The sequence below is a fragment of the Phyllobates terribilis genome, unplaced genomic scaffold, assembly GCF_046119375.1.
Source record: "Phyllobates terribilis strain yellow unplaced genomic scaffold, ASM4611937v1 Scaffold_327__1_contigs__length_2127877, whole genome shotgun sequence".
In the NCBI taxonomy this organism is placed as follows: domain Eukaryota; kingdom Metazoa; phylum Chordata; class Amphibia; order Anura; family Dendrobatidae; genus Phyllobates; species Phyllobates terribilis.
In genome coordinates, this window is record NW_027363087.1 from 1,146,081 (window position 1) to 1,161,971 (window position 15,891).

The 15,891-nt window shown below is 43.8% G+C and overlaps 1 protein-coding gene across 1 annotated transcript in view; it reads right to left on the minus strand.

Moving 5' to 3' along the window:
* Positions 1-15,891, minus strand: part of LOC141221658 (protein ELYS-like) — a 106,104-nt gene that overhangs the window by 24,719 nt on the left and 65,494 nt on the right. The window contains exons 24-28 of the mRNA XM_073666555.1: positions 15,288-15,435; positions 2,369-2,470; positions 1,980-2,181; positions 1,587-1,787; positions 995-1,376 (exon numbers count right to left, since the gene is read on the minus strand). Of these exons, the coding sequence (XP_073522656.1) occupies positions 995-1,376; positions 1,587-1,787; positions 1,980-2,181; positions 2,369-2,470; positions 15,288-15,435 (1,035 nt within the window). The remainder of the gene's footprint in view (positions 1-994; positions 1,377-1,586; positions 1,788-1,979; positions 2,182-2,368; positions 2,471-15,287; positions 15,436-15,891) is intronic.

The window sequence follows — 15,891 nt, forward strand, 5'->3', positions numbered from 1 at the left end:
CGCAGCTGTCCAGTGGGCACAGCCTTGCTTCATACACTTGTATGGAGCGAAGCCGCGCCTCGTCTAGTGACGCAGTCTTCCAGTGGGTGCAGCCTTGCTTCATACACTTGTATGGAGCGAAGCCGCGCCTCGTCTAGTGACGCAGCTGTCCAGTGGGCGCAGCCTTGCTTCATACACTTGTATGGAGCGAAGCCGCTCCTCGTCTAGTGACGCAGCTGTCCAGTGGGTGCAGCCTTGCTTCATACACTTGTATGGAGCGAAGCCGCGCCTCGTCTAGTGACGCAGCTGTCCAGTGGGTGCAGCCTTGCTTCATACACTTGTATGGAGCGAAGCCGCGCCTCGTCTAGTGACGCAGCTGTCCAGTGGGCGCAGCCTTGCTTCATACACTTGTATGCAGCGAGGCCGCGCCTCATCTAGTGATGCAGCCGCTCTGACCGTGAGTAAGCATAACACCCATTGTAGTCGATGAGCATGCTGACATCAATTTTTTTGTGGACCGATTGCCTGCAAAAAAAAATTGAAGACAAATATACGAATAGAAACATGTCTGCTTCTGATCTAATTTGTACATCAAATTCGTCCCCTAAATGGATCCATACAAAATAAAAGCGAACCCTCGGATCCATGTGCTCTAAATGGATGAGAATTGAAACAAACTGATGTAGTCTGGCTTTTTTTGTGCACAAAAAAAAAGAGGGGGACTCTAAATTATTCTTAGTCTTATTTAATGCTCATGCAGAGGTTCTTGAAACTTGGTCTGAGCGCAGACCATAATGCACAAGTTATCTGCGGGTCTCACACCTTGATATGAACAACCTCATAGGCATAAATGTGGCAGAGGAGATATAATTACATTGCTAATTATGGTAAAGATTTCCTCCAAAGCCACATGTCAATCTCTGCCGCCTCTATACAATGGTGTGTGAGTATTTTATGCGCTGCTCTACCTGCAATCAAACATGAGCACACACAGGACATCATGGATGTGACATACCTTTCTCTGGTGTCTCCAGGGCTTCCACAATTGGGTGGTGGACATCTCCAGTTACTAGCACACGGTCCAGCTCAGCATGTGGCTGCTGTTCACTACCTGAAGAATTCACAGTTGTTGAAACCACCTTGTCCTCAGGTGTTGGAGCATCATGATACTCTAGTGTTGTCTGGTTAGACCTTGCAGACACATGGCTTGCGTCTTTGCTAGCCTCCATTTTGCTTGGGCTTCCATCTTGAATTCCAGATGAAGATTCATCCATTTCATCATTGTCTGTATTGGCATCATTTTCGGTAAGCATAGCCACTCTTTCTGCCCACATAGTGTCTCGACCAGACTTCAGAACAGGAGAAATTCTGGGCTCTTCTTGCTCAGTTGACAAAATCTGTTAGTAAAATATTGCTTAGTATTAAAAAAAAATGATGCGACAAAAAAAGAACTAGAGGAAAACTATTTAAGGTGTTAACGAACACAATTTTTTTTTTTAACATGACATAAAAAGGTGCTCAATTCATAAATGTTAAAAACAGTGTAATATACTTACGTTAAGCATGCCCACATCAAATCAGACCACTATGCATAATGCGAGACTTACCCCTTTACTAAATTTCTTGCTAATTTGCTCCATAAAAGAGATTTTTAGTTGTCTGGACCGTAAAGGAGGTGCAATTGATCTTCCAGGGGAAACTGAAGGAGAGGCCAAAGGAGTTGTGTGTGTACTGGACCTCAGAACAGATTGGCGAGTGCGTGCAATATAGTCAGAAGCCCTTGTGCTTGCCATCAAGGCTTTTGCCTTCTAGAGAGAAACGCACAAAAAAAACGTTACTACAATAAAATTTGATGAGCAGCATCAACAAATGAACAGACCGTAGAACAAATGTTAGGACTCAAAGCCCGAGTAATTAATGGAGTAGAGCATAAAGCTATTATGCGATGCATCTCAATCCTTTGCTAAACAAAGTAAAAATGTATGATGCTGAACCCTTACCTTTACCACCAGAGGTGTCTGCAGCAAGCTAAACTCCGATGCTTTGGAAAGGTTTTTTATCGGTGTAGATTTGAGAAGACTTGATTGGACAGGGCTGGAAGTCAGCAGGAAAGATCTGCAAGGTGTTTTGTAACGGACATTTGCAAAATCTGTGCCAAAGGAGTGTTCTGCCAGGACAGGGTGGACGGGAGAGTCCAACAGCCTGTAACATACAAACAACTAGGTTTATAAAAGGCATCACAATTACACATGATAAAAAAATGCTATAACAATTAACAAGGTTGGTCCACACAGGACATAACTGATTACGGACGGGGAGCCCTTCTGTGTGTACAAACCAATCCAAAAGCACAGTAGGCAGCAGCATGGAAAAAAAATGTACCACTAACCTGGAGTCTCTTCTAGTTTTCAATATTGGTTTACCAACAAAAGCATCAGATATTTCCATTTTGGCATCTTGAGAAACTGGACTTGGGCTTTCATCTGTCAAACTGAAGAGCAGAAAAATCACATTCAGCTATTTCCATCTCTAATAGGGTTATGGAATGGAAAAGTAATTAAAGAGTTTTTTCATGAATGGACAACCCACTATTAAATGGTCCCAGAATGGTGCTGCACAAAAGGAAAAAATCTTTTTTTTCTATTTCTATTTTATTATTATTTCCTTATTTTATTTCCGCTTTACTTTATTTTTCTACTCCCTTTCTTTTACCTTCTGGTATTTTCTCGGCTTTATTTTACCTTGGCATTCTATCTTTTCATTGCTTCCCCTACACAACTCATTCCACATATCCATATCCACATACACATGCCAGGAAAATATTCTCCATTCTCTCCTGTGGGAGGATCTCACTGCAGGGGGCATCTTCTTAAGTGACCACTTGAGACATAGTGATATGTCACCTCTGGTCACATGATCTCCACCTAATGCTCCATTAAGGCGACACGTGTTGTGCTGGAGCGCAACGTCACATGTCATTAGAGGTCACACGCCTTAAACATGGCGCGGCCCACATTATCAGCTTTCTAGATAAAGCAGCAGATAACACTTTGCGCTCTACGCACTGAAAGTTATGCCATTCCTCAGCGCTGTTGCCACAGACCTTGTGCTATGTCTTTTCTCTCAGTCCTGCAATCTAGTAAATAATAATAATCTTTACTTATATAGCGCCAACCTATTCTGCAGCGCTTTACAATTCAGAGGTTCACACACAACAGTCATAAGTAACATAGCTAAACATAATACAATAATTAAAGCAAAAATAATAATGACCCTGCTCGTAAGAGCTTACAATCTACAATGAGGTGGGGGGTGACACAAAGTGCAGGGGCCTATTCACAATAATCGTCCAGCCATCTTGAGGGGATGAGCGATAGATAAAGGCTGCATGAGCTCGTCACCAGCCAGAATCTGTAGAGCTTTTGGGTTCGGTGGAGACTTATGTTTGGAGAAATAATGAATGGGCTATAAAAATATAAAAACACTTCGATTAGGGAACGCGATAGGCCACCCTAAACAGGTGTGTTTTTAGGAAGCACCTAAAACCGTGTAAGTTGTGGCTCGTCCTAATTTCTTGGGGTAGAGCATTCCAAAGAATAGGTGCAGCTTGGGAGAAGTCTTGGAGCCGGGAGTGGGACGTATGGATTAGTGCGGATGTTAGTCGATAGTCGCTTGCGGAGCGTAGAGAACGAGTAGGCTGATAAACAGAAATGAGGGAGGAGATGTAGGGGGGTGCTGCACTGTGTAGAGCTTTGCGGGTGAGAATAAGCAATTTAAATTGGATCCTATAATGTATAGGCAGCCAGTGCAATGACTGGCATAGAGCGGAAGAATCTGAGTAACGATTAGCCAGATAGATGACCCTGGCTGCAGCATTAAGGATGGACTGGAGAGGGGAAAGTTGAGTGAGGGGGGGGCCAATTAATAGAGAATTACAGTAGTCAAGGCGGGAGTGGATCAGGGCAAAAGTGAGGGTTTTTGTGGTTTCCAAGGAGAGAAAGGGGCGGATTCTAAAGATGTTCTTCAGGTGCAAGCGACAAGACCGGGCAAGAAATTGTATATGGAAGGTGAAGGAAAGATTGGTGTCAAACACAACGCCCAGACAGCGCGTCTGCTGGCTCAGCGTCATTGTGGTGCCACACACGGAGAGGGATATGTCAGATTTAGGGAGGTGAGTAAAAAGTGGGAGCAGAAGTTGTTCAGTTTTAGAAAGGTTGAGTTTCAGATAAAGAGCGAACATGATGTTGGAAACTGTGGACAGACAGGATGAGGTGTATAGTTGTGTGTCATCAGGATAAAGATGTTACTGAAAGCCAAATTTGCTGAAGGTCTTTACAATTGGGGCAGTGTAGAGAGAGAAGAGAAGTGGGCCAAGGACTGAACCCTGAGGAACCCAAAAAGCAAGAGGAAGGGGGGGAAGAAGTGGAGCCAGCGAATGATACACAAAGAGCGGTCAGATAGATAAGAGGAGAACCAGGAGAAAGCAGTGTTTTTTTAAGCCAATTCAGTGGAGCATAGAGAGGAGGTGGTGGTCAACGGTGTCGAAAGCTGCAGAAAAGTCAAGAAGAATGAGCAGAGAGTAGTCACCGTTACGTTTTGCTGTCAGAAGGTTCATTGGTTACTTTGAGGAGTGCAGTTTCTGTAGAATGTAGAGGGCAGAAGCCGGTCTGTGATGGGTCTAGAAGAGAGTGAATGGAGAGGTAAAGGGTAAGGCGGGAGTAGACCAGGCGCTCCAAGAGTTTAGAGATAAAGGGGAGATTGGAGACTGGTCTGTAGTAGTTTGTGCAGGAAGGGTCAAGAGAGGGCTCTTTTAATAATGGAGTAATGATGACATGTTTGAAGGAGAAGGGGAAGTTACCAGATGAGAGGGAGAGGTTGAAGATTTTAGTTAGGCGAGTAGTGATGACTGAAGAGAGAGACTGGAGTAGGCGAGAGAGAATAGGGTGCATGGACTGGCATGAGAAGAAGAGAGGAGCCTGGAGACTACTTCTTCTGTGACTGGGTCAAATGTGGAGAGTGATCCAGAGGAGATGTGGGGAGGGATGGGAGTCACGGAACATGGTGGCTGGGAGCTGATTTCCTGATAAATGTTCTCTGCGAAGTAGGAGGCCAGGTCGTCAGCACAAATGTCTGTGATAGGGGCCAGCACTTTAGGACTGAGGAGGGAGTGATAGGTGTCGAAGATGTTTTTTGGGTTGTTGGATAGTGAAGAGATCAGGGTGGTGAAGTATGTCTGTTTGGCAACATGAAGAGTTATAGGTTTTTAACAAATTCATAGTGGATAAAGTTTTCTAGTGTGCGAGTTTTCCTCCATAGGCGTTCAGCATTCCTAGAGCATCGCTGGAGAAATCGGGTTTGCGGTGTCAGCCAGGGCTGTTTTACTTTGTGTTTAGAGGTTCTGAGGGTGAGGGGCGCTTGTTGGTCCAGGGTGCTTCTGAGAGTGTCATTGTAGTGATTTACAGCCAGATAAGGACAGGAAAAAGAGGAGATTGGGGACAGTGATGAGTGAAGGGAGTCTATGAGGGTTAATGGCTTGTAAATTTCTGAATGTGTGATAGGTAGGAGTGTGCTGGGGTGGGCAAGGATTTGTGAGTGTGAAGGAGAGACTGTTATGATCAGAGAGGGGAAGAGGGGAGTTATCTAGGTAGGGGATTGAACAAAGCCGTACAAAGACCAGATCAAGGGAGTTTCCGTTGTTTTGTTTCTCAGAGGATGATATTCAGATGGGATTCCAACTTATTCTTTGATTCATGTGTTTCTGGGAATTCTGGTTGTTCTATATATGCTCTGTTTCTGGATGATGTGACTGGCATAGCTCATAGCAAGCTACAAAAACATTAATCTACAGTGGGTACGGAAAGTATTCAGACCCCTTTACATTTTTCACTCTGTTTCATTGCAGCCATTTGGTAAATTCGAAAAAGTAAATTTTTTTTTTCTCTCATTAACCCCTTAAGCCCCGCGGGTGGTTTGCACGTTAATGACCGGGCCAATTTTTACAATTCTGACCACTGTCACTTTATGAGGTAATTACTCTGGAACGCTTCAACGGATCCCCCTGATTCGGAGAGTGTTTTTTTGTGACATATTGTACTTCATGATTGTGGAAAAATTTCTTCGACATCACTTGCGTTTATTTGTGAAAAAAACAGAAATTTGGCAAAAATTTTGAAAATTTTGCAATTTTCAAAATTTGAATTTTTAAGCCCTGAAATCAGAGCGATATGTCACACAAAAGAGTTAATAAATAACATTTCCCACATGTCTACTTTACATCAGCACAATTTTGGAACCAAAATTTTTTTTTGTTAGGGAGCTATAAGGGTTAAAAGTTGACCAGCGATTTCTCATTTTTCCAACAAAATTTACAAAACCATTTTTTTAGGGACCACATCACATTTGAAGTCACTTGGAGAGGTCTTTATGACAGAAAATACCCAAAAGTGACACCATTCTAAAAACTGCACCCCTCAAGGTGCTCAAAACCACATTCAAGAACTTTATTAACCCTTCAGGTGCTTCACAGGAATTTTTTGAATGTGGAAGAAAAAAATGAACATTTAACTTTTTTCACAAAAATGTTACTTTAGACCCAATTTTTTTTATTTTCACAGGGGTAACAAGAAAAAATGGACCCCAAAATTTGTTGTGCAATTTCCCCTGGGCACGCAGATACCCAATATTTGGGGAAAAAACACTGTTTGGGCGCACGGCAGGGCTCGGAAGGGAAGGAGCGCCATTTGACTTTTTGATTGTAAAATTTGCTTGAATAATTAGCGGACGCCATGTTGCGTTTGGAGAGCCCCTGTGTGCCCAAACTCTGGAGCTCCCCCACAAGTGACCCCATTTTGGAAACTAGACCCCCCAAGGCACCTATCTAGATTCATAGTGAGCACTTGGAACCCCAGGTGCTTCACAAATTGATTCATAAAAATGAAAAAGTGTTTTTTTTTTCACTTTTTCATTTTTACGAATCAATTTGTGAAGCACCTAGGGGTTCCAAGTGCTCACTATGCATCTAGATAGGTGCCTTGGGGGGGTCTAGTTTCCAAAATGGGGTCACTTGTGGGGGAGCTCCAATGTTTGGGCACACAGTGGCTCTCCAAACGCAACATGGCGTCCGCTAACAATTTGAGCCGATTTTCCATTCAATTTGTTACCGGACACCATGTCGCGTTTGGAGAGCCCGTGATGTGCCTAAACAGTGGAGCTCCCCCACAAGTGTCCCCATTTTGGAAACTATACCCCTCAAGGATTTTATTAAGGTGTATAGTGAACATTTTGAACCCAGAGGTACGGCACAGAATTTGTTTACATTAGGTCATCATATCGAATAAGTTGTCATTATTCTTGAGCGCAAGTGCTCGCTACTTGAGTTTGCATCGGGTACTCAGGTATGCACCATGTACAGCGTGTGCTCGAGTGACATGCTCGAGTCCCTGCTCCGCATGTTTCACGGTTATTAGACACCCAAAAAAAACATGCGGGGATCGCTCGTGCATGGCAGGCAATCCCCGTAAAGTTTTTTGGCAGCGAAGCATATGGGGCAGAGACTCGAGCATGTCACTCAAATACCCACGATACTCAATGCATACCAGAGCACCCGATGCAAACTCAAGTAGCGAGCACTTGCTCTCAACACTAGTCGCCATATCGTCATCTTTTTTTCTTACTTTTGAAAAAAATCCCAGCCCCAGCACAACCCTAGCCCCAGCACAACCCTAGCCCCAGCACAACCCTAGCCCCAAACCCAGCCCTAACCCTAGCCCAATCCTAACCCAAGAGTTTATTTTTGACGCCGTTCCTTGTGCGGTATAAGTGATTAGACGACTTTATTCTTCGGGTCGGTGTGATTACAGCAATGCCAGAATCATATGGGGTTTTTATGACTGACAGCTGTCACACACTAAAAGACGCATTTTTTGTAAAATCTAGTTTTTCCATCGCCATATTTTGAGAGCTATAATTTTTCCAGATTTTGGCAGACAGTCATGTGACGGCTCGTTTTTTTGCGGGATGACTTGACGTTGTTATTGGTGCCATTTTCAGGCACGTGACATTTTTTGATCGCTTTCTATTCCGATTTTTGGGAGGCAGAATAAACAAAAACCAACAATTCAGGAATTGTTTTTTTTTTTTTTTTTTTTTTTATTCTGTTCCGCGTGTGGTAAAATTGATGAGGTAGCTTTATTCTTCGGGTCAGTACGTTTACAGCGGTACCACATTTGTATCATTTTTCTATGTTTTGGCGCTTATACACAATAAAAGCTATTTTCTAGAAAAAAATATTTTTTAGCATAGCTTTATTCTGAGAGCTATAACTTTTTTATTTTTCGGCTTATGGAGCTGTATGGCGGCTTGTTTTTTGCGGGACGAGATGACGTTTTCAGCGGTATCATTTTTATTTATATGCGTCTTTTTGATCGCGTGTTATTCCACTTTTTGTTTGGCGGTATGGTGATAAAGCATTGTTTTTTGCTTCGTTTTTTTTTTTTACCGTGTTCACTGAAGGGGTTAACTAGTGGGACAGTTTTATAGGTCAGGTTGTTCCGGACGTGGCGATACCAAATATGTGTACTTTTATTGTTTTTTTTTTTTTTTTTTATAATAATATTTATTGATGGGTACATTATATTTTTATTTTTGGTGTATTATTTTTTTTATAATATTTTTGCACATTTTTTTTTTTTTTTTTTCCACTTTCACACAGTTTATACACTTTATTACTTTGTCCCACTCTGGGACTTTCACTTTTTTTTTTCTGATCGCCTGCATGGCACAGGAATGAAGCACCATCCCTATGCCATGAAGGCTGTCAGAAGTGCACAGTGTGAAGATTGCTTGGAGATGCACTGCGCATGCCCAAGCAATCTTCCTGCTCTCTGGTAACCCGGATGTTGTCATGACGACATTGGGTCGTCATGGCAACACCCGGGAAGCCTTTGCAGACTGCGCTGGAAGCCGGAAGAGGAGGTGAGTATCGCCGATCACCTCCCCTTGCCCCCGCAATGCCGCGATCGACTTCGATCGCAGCATCGCGGGGGTTAATGTGCTGGGAGCGGTGCAGGACCGCTCCCTGCACATAGTACCGGGTGTCAGCTGTGACAATCAGCTGACACCCGGCGGCGATCGCGCCCGCACAACCTGTGTGCGCGCGCGATCGCCATGACGTACTAATACGGGTCTGGCTCTTAAGTCCCAGGGCACAGACGCGTATTAGTACGTCAGATGTTATTAAGGGGTTAAAAGTACTCTCTGCATCCCATCTTGACGGAAAAAAAAATCAGAAATTAATAAATTTGCAAAAATTTCTACAAGAAAAACTGAAATATCTCATGGTCATAAGTATTCAGACCCTTTGCTCAGTATTCAGTAGAAGCACCCTTTTGAGCTAGTACAGCCATAAGTCTTCTTGGGAATGATGCAACAAGTTTTCACACCTGGATTTGGGGATCCTCTGCCATTCTTCCTTGCAGATCCTCTCCAGTTCCGTCAGCTTGGATGGTGAACGTTGGTGGACAACCATTTTCAGGTCTCCCCAGAGATGCTCAATTGGGTTTAGGTCAGGGCTCTGGCTGGGCCAGTCAAGAATGGTCACAGAGTTGTTCTGAAGCCACTCCTTTGTTATTTTAGCTGTGTTCTTACGGTCATTGTCTTGTTGGAAGGTGAACCTTCGGCCAAGTCTGAGGTCCAGAGCACTATGGAAGAGGTTTTCATCCAGGATCTCTCTGTACTTGGCCGCATTCATGTTTCCTTTAATTGCAACCAGTCGTCCTGTCCCTGCAGCTGAAAAACACCCCCAAAGCATGATGCTGCCACCACCATGTTTCACTGTTGGGATTGTATTGGGCAGGTGATGAGCAATGTCTGGTTTTCTCCACACGTACCGCTTAGAATTATCACCAAAAAGTGCTATCTTCATCTCATCAGACCAGAGAATCCTATTTCTCATAGCCTGGGAGTCTTTCATGGGTTTTCGAGCAAACTCTATGCAGGCTTTCCTATGTCTTGCACTGAGGAGAGGCTTCCGTCGGGCCACTCTGCCATAAAGGTCCGACTGGTGGAGGGCTGCAGTGATAGTTGACTTTGTGGAACTTTCTCCCATCTTCCTACTGCATCTCTGGAGCTCAGCCACAGTGATCTTGGGGTTATTCTTTACCTCTCTCACCATGGCTCTTCTCCCATGATTGCTCAGTATGGCTGGACGGCCAGGTCTAGGAAGACTTCTGGTGGTCCCAAACTTCTTCCATTTAAGGATTATGGAAACCACTGTACTCTAAGGAACCTTGAGTAATGCAGAAATTCTTTTGCAACCTTGGCCAGATCTGTGACTTGCCACATTTCTGTTTTTGAGCTCCTTGGGTAGTTCCTTTGAGCTCATGATTCTCATTTGGTCTGACATGCACTGTGAGCTGTGAGGTCTTATATAGACAGGCGTGTGCCTTTCCAAATCAAGTCCTATCAGTTTAATTAAACACAGCTGGACTCCAATTAAGGAGTAGAACCATCTCAAGGAGGATCACAAGGAAATGGACAGCATGCGACTTAAATGAGCAAAGGGTCTGAATACTTATCACCATGTGATATTTCAATTTTTCTTTAATAAATTTGCAAAAAATTCTACATTTCTATTTTTTTCAGTCAAGATGTTGTGCAGAGTACTTTAATGAGAAAAAAAATTTACTTTTTAGAATTTACCAAATGGCTGCAATGAAACAAAGTGAAAAATTTAAAGGGGTCTGAATACTTTCCGTACCCACTGTACATGATACACTATAATTTATGGGATTTATACCCTACCATGCTATTAAAATACTCTGCCTCCCTATTTAATAGTCTACTGAGCTACCACTGGGCGATAGTATGTAATAGTAATGTACTTTTTAATTATTATTCTACCGCATCCCAAAGCCAATTGGGAATTATGTTCTTACATTCCTTTGTATCTCATGCATACCAGGTTTATACTTATACTTGTTATGCCTAAATTGTTAAATTTTTGATTATTTTGTTTTCTTTTGTATCTTTCAGTATTGATAAATGTCTAATTTTAGACTGAAGTGTCAATTTTATTTTTTTTTTACAGTGGATAGCTTTTCTAAATAAAAAGTATAGTTCATCAGCATTTACCCTGGAGTGCCAAGTTCTTTGTAACACTGTTCACTAAATGTACTTCGCTTTTCTTTTTCCCCCACACTTACTCTACCACCATGCTTGTATATACCCTTACAGTTTTTGTTCCACTAATCCTCACTCCTTTGCTATCCCCAAACCCCAGCATCCTCTATCCAAATAATAATCTCTCAATCCCTCTTACCTCCCACCTGACCTCATCTGCAGACCTGCTCCTCAACCTCAGATCTCGCCTACTAAAACATAAAACAAGCCGGCCTCTTTCCTTTCACCTGCTTTCTTGCACTCTGCTTGTCCTCACTGCTGGCGACATATCTCCCAATCCTGGACCCCCACACAGCTGCTACCTCCCTCTTATGCCCCCTCATATCGCTGCCTACCTAATATGAACTTCCGCAATCTCTCCTACATTAAACACGTCTCGACGTCCACCCCCCTGCTCCCCCTCTCTGGAGCACTCTGGAATGCCTGCTCTGTCTACAATAAGCTCCATGTGATTCATGACCTCTTTAACTCTCGCAATCTATCCTTCCTGGGCTGACACCCTCCGACACTGCCTCCCCTGCTGCGCTGTGCTACAGCAGCCTCCACTTCACCCATACTCCTCACCCTGGTAACAGGCATGGTGGAGGAGTGGGTCTTCTTTCTACCAACTGGACCTTCAACCCAATATCACCTCTACAGTCCCTAAACCTCCCTTCTTTTAAAGTCCACACTGTCCGCATCTACTCTCTTTCCAACCTCCAAGTGGCCGTCATATACCGACCTCCCGGCCCTGCCACTGCCTTTATTGAACAATTCTCCACCTGGCTTCTTCACTTTTTCTCTGCTGACATTCCCACCATCATCATGGGTAACTTCAACATCCCCACCGACACCCGCCAGTCAGCAGTCTCCAAACTCCTGTCGCTTACTTCATCTTTTGGACTTGGTCCTCCTGAGCCACCCACACAGACGGACACACACTAGACCTCATCTTCACTCGACTCTGCTCCCTATCTAACCTCACAACCTCCCCTCTCCCCTTATCTGGCCACCATCTACTCACGTTCTCATCCCTGTCCTCTTCACCTGTCAGCCATGTCCAGCAACCATAACACCCCCGCAGAAACCTCGCACATCTAGACACTCACACACTCTGACTCTATTCTACCACTAGCATCCATATCTTCACTCCACGACACAGTCAGCGCCACTGCTTTCTACAATGCCACTCTCACATCAGCTATTGTCGCGGTCGCCCTACTCGTGCATGGCAGAGTGCGACAAATCAAAAGAAAACCCTGACACAATAACCTCACTAAAAAGATTCGGCAAGTGTCCAGGGTTGCGGAGCGGTGTTGGAGGAAAACACATTCGAAAGAGGACTTCACTGCATTCAAACACGCAACACTCGCACTCAAATCAGCCCTCACCTCTGCTAAACAGGCCCACTTTACATCCCTTGTATCTTCCTTATTCTACAAACCCAAACAGTTATTCAACACTTAACTCCCCTCCTCCGTCCAGCACTGTCCCCTCCGACCTCCCTAATCGCTGCTGAGGACTTTGCCACACACTGCAAAAATAAGATTGACCAAACAAGGCAAGTCTTTATTGTTCGACCACCACAAACTCCTTTGCATACCAGACTAATGCCCTTATGCCATAACCACCCTCTCGATCATCAATGAAGGTGAACTTCCTCATCTCCTCTCCAAATCACACCTCACTACTTGTGCACTTTACCCCATCGCATTCCACCTCCTCCCCAACCTCACCACCACACTTATTCCATCCCTAACCCATCTCTTCAACCTATCACTAACATCTGCTACCTTCCCCTCTGCTTTTAAACATGCCACAATCACGTCTATCCTCAAATAAACATTGCTCGACCCAACTGCTAAGTCCAGCTATCGCTCCATATTGCTGCTCCCATTCGCCTCCAAACTCCTTGAACAGCAGTTCACGCTGAACTTTCCTCTCATCTAACTCTCTTCGACGACCTACAATCTGGCTTCTGTCCTCACCTTTCTACTGAAACGGCCCTGACCAAAATCACTAACTTACTTATAGCCAAAGCTAACAGACAATTATCAATACTCCTCCTTGATTTGTCATCTGCCTTCGACACAGTTGACCACTGCCATCTACTACAAATCCTCTCTTCCTTTGGCATCAAAGACCTTGCCCTCACCTCATACCTTTCCAACCACACATTTAGAATCTCCCACTCTACCTCCTCATCCGGCCCTCACTCTGTTGAAGTCCCTCAAGGCTCTGTCCTAGGACCCCTACTCTTCTCCATCTATACCCTTGGCTGGAGACCACTCAAATTCCCATGGCTTCCAGTAGCATCTGCATGCTGACGACACTCAGATCCACCTCTGCTGTCCAGAATCCCTGAGTATCTATTTGCCATATCCTCCTCCTCTCGCTTCAAGCTTAATGTGGATAAATCTGAACTCATTATCTTTCCTCCATCTCACATATCTTCCCCACCTGATCTATCTGTAGTAATAAACTACATCAAGCTTCCCCCCGTACCGGAAATCCGCTGCCTCAGAGTAACCCTTGAATCTGCCCTATCCTTCAAACAGCACATCCAAGCTCTCGCCACCTCCTGTCGCCTCCAGCTTAAAAATATTTCCAGAATCCGTCCTTTCCTAAACCCTCAATCTACTACATGCTTGTGCATACCCCATCATCGCCCGCCTCAACTACTGCAACATCCTCCTCTGTGGCCTACCTGCTAACACTCTTGTACCTCTCCAGTCCATCCTTAACTCTGCTGCCTGACTAGTTTATCTCTCTCCTCGCTACTCTTCTGCTTCCCCTCTTTGCAAGTCCCTTTACTGGCTCCCAATTCCCCAGCATATCCAGTTCAAACTTCTACTAACACTGACCTACAAAGGCATCCATAACCTTTCTCCTCCGTACATCTCCAAACTAATATCCCGATATCTTCCCTCACGTAAACTCCAGTCCTCCCAAGACCACCTTCTCTCCTCCACACTCATTAGTTTTTCACCCAATCGCCTAAAAGACTTGTCCCCAATATTCCCCATCCTCTGGAAATCTGGCCCCAACACGTTTGATTAGCCATCACATTCGGATCCTTCAGACAGAACCTGAAAACCCATCTTTTCAAGAAAGCTTACAGGCTGCCATGACCTTGCTGCCACCTCACCAACACCAGAGCTACTGCAACCCCTCAACCTACTGTCTCCTTCCCCATCATCCTGTAGAATGTAAGCCGCAAGGGCAGGGCCCTCTTCCTCCTGTATCAGTCTATCATTGTTAGCTTCTTTACTGTAAGTGATATGTATTTTGCATGTAACCCCTTCTCATGTACAGCACCATGGAATCAATGTTGCTATATAAATATTTAGGGTAGAATCCTACTTGAGCACACACGAAGCAGGACGGACACTCATCTTCATGTCTCCTGAGGTCACATGACTGCCGCAGTCAATCGGTGGCTGCAGACTGACAGCAGCCTTCACATTTCTATCCTGAGGCGAATAAACTTTTTGCAAAGATGTAATTATGAAGATTGTAGTCAATCAGTGGCTTACATGAGTCATGAGACATTATTGTTCATCAAGACACTGGCGGAGTACACAATCTAGGAGCAATGCAGATCCAGGAAGTAGAGAATTTTTTAATTTATGGGGCCAGCAATAAAGGAGTCTTTTAATGGGCAACCACTTTAAAAAAAAAACAAAAAAAACCTTTTGTTTTAAACAAGTCAGTTAAAGGGGTTGTCCGGTATTGGAAAAATATATATTTGCAATGCATGTATGCACTTAAAATATGTATTTAAAAAAAAAAGGCATACTCACTTTCCAGCACATTACATGTCCAGTCCAGGCTGACTGCTGCAGTCAGGGGACCAAGAGCACTTCATAAGAGAAACATACTTAAATGATATTTCTATATCAGACAACCCCTTTAATGTCTCACTATTCTATTAATTTATACCATTTGAGTTTTACATGACTAAGCAGAACAAGACAAGTCTCTTGACTACAGCTACAGAACTCTACAGAAATGGTCTCCTACCAAAAGCATTTTAATGTCACTGTGCCACAAAAGATACATTGGTTCAAACATAGAAGAGCTTAAGTACTGTGTAGGAATGGGAGTACCATAAATGGATTCTCAGATGAAAGCCCAGGCACATTTCTTACCTTTTATAAGGAGAGAAGTCTCTACTCTCACTAGCTGCAGACACTTCCTTTATTTTCAGCAGCACGTTACGGATAAAGTCAGCTTCGGTAATCACACTCCCTGAGGGAGCCGGTTTTGCAACAGTAGATAAAGGTTTGGGTCTTGTCACTAGAATAAACAAGAAACTGTTGCTTAGTGTTGAATATTTTGGATATGTATTTGTATTTTAACAATGGTAGAGTAGTCAAACCTACAGACATTACAGGCCGCTATCCGGTGACAACTCTGCTGCCCGCTAGAACTGTCTGCCGTCACCATGTAACTGAAGACTGCCGAATCATGACTGAGTGCAATCAGCACAAATTAACAATTCTCCTATATTCTAAACAAGAGTGGGTGGTCATGTGCCAACTTCATTGAGAGTAGTGGCCGAGAGAGTCAAACTGGCTGCAACTATGCAAATTGTATAAATACCCAATTGAAAGGGAAATTGTGGCAGTATGCGCATTGTAAACTTATCACAATTCGGCAGTGTGCAGTCACAGACTGCAGAATTCTTTTTAGCCTGGAAAACTCCTTTAATACTATTTCATCTACACTGACAAATCATCTGAAGAATGATGA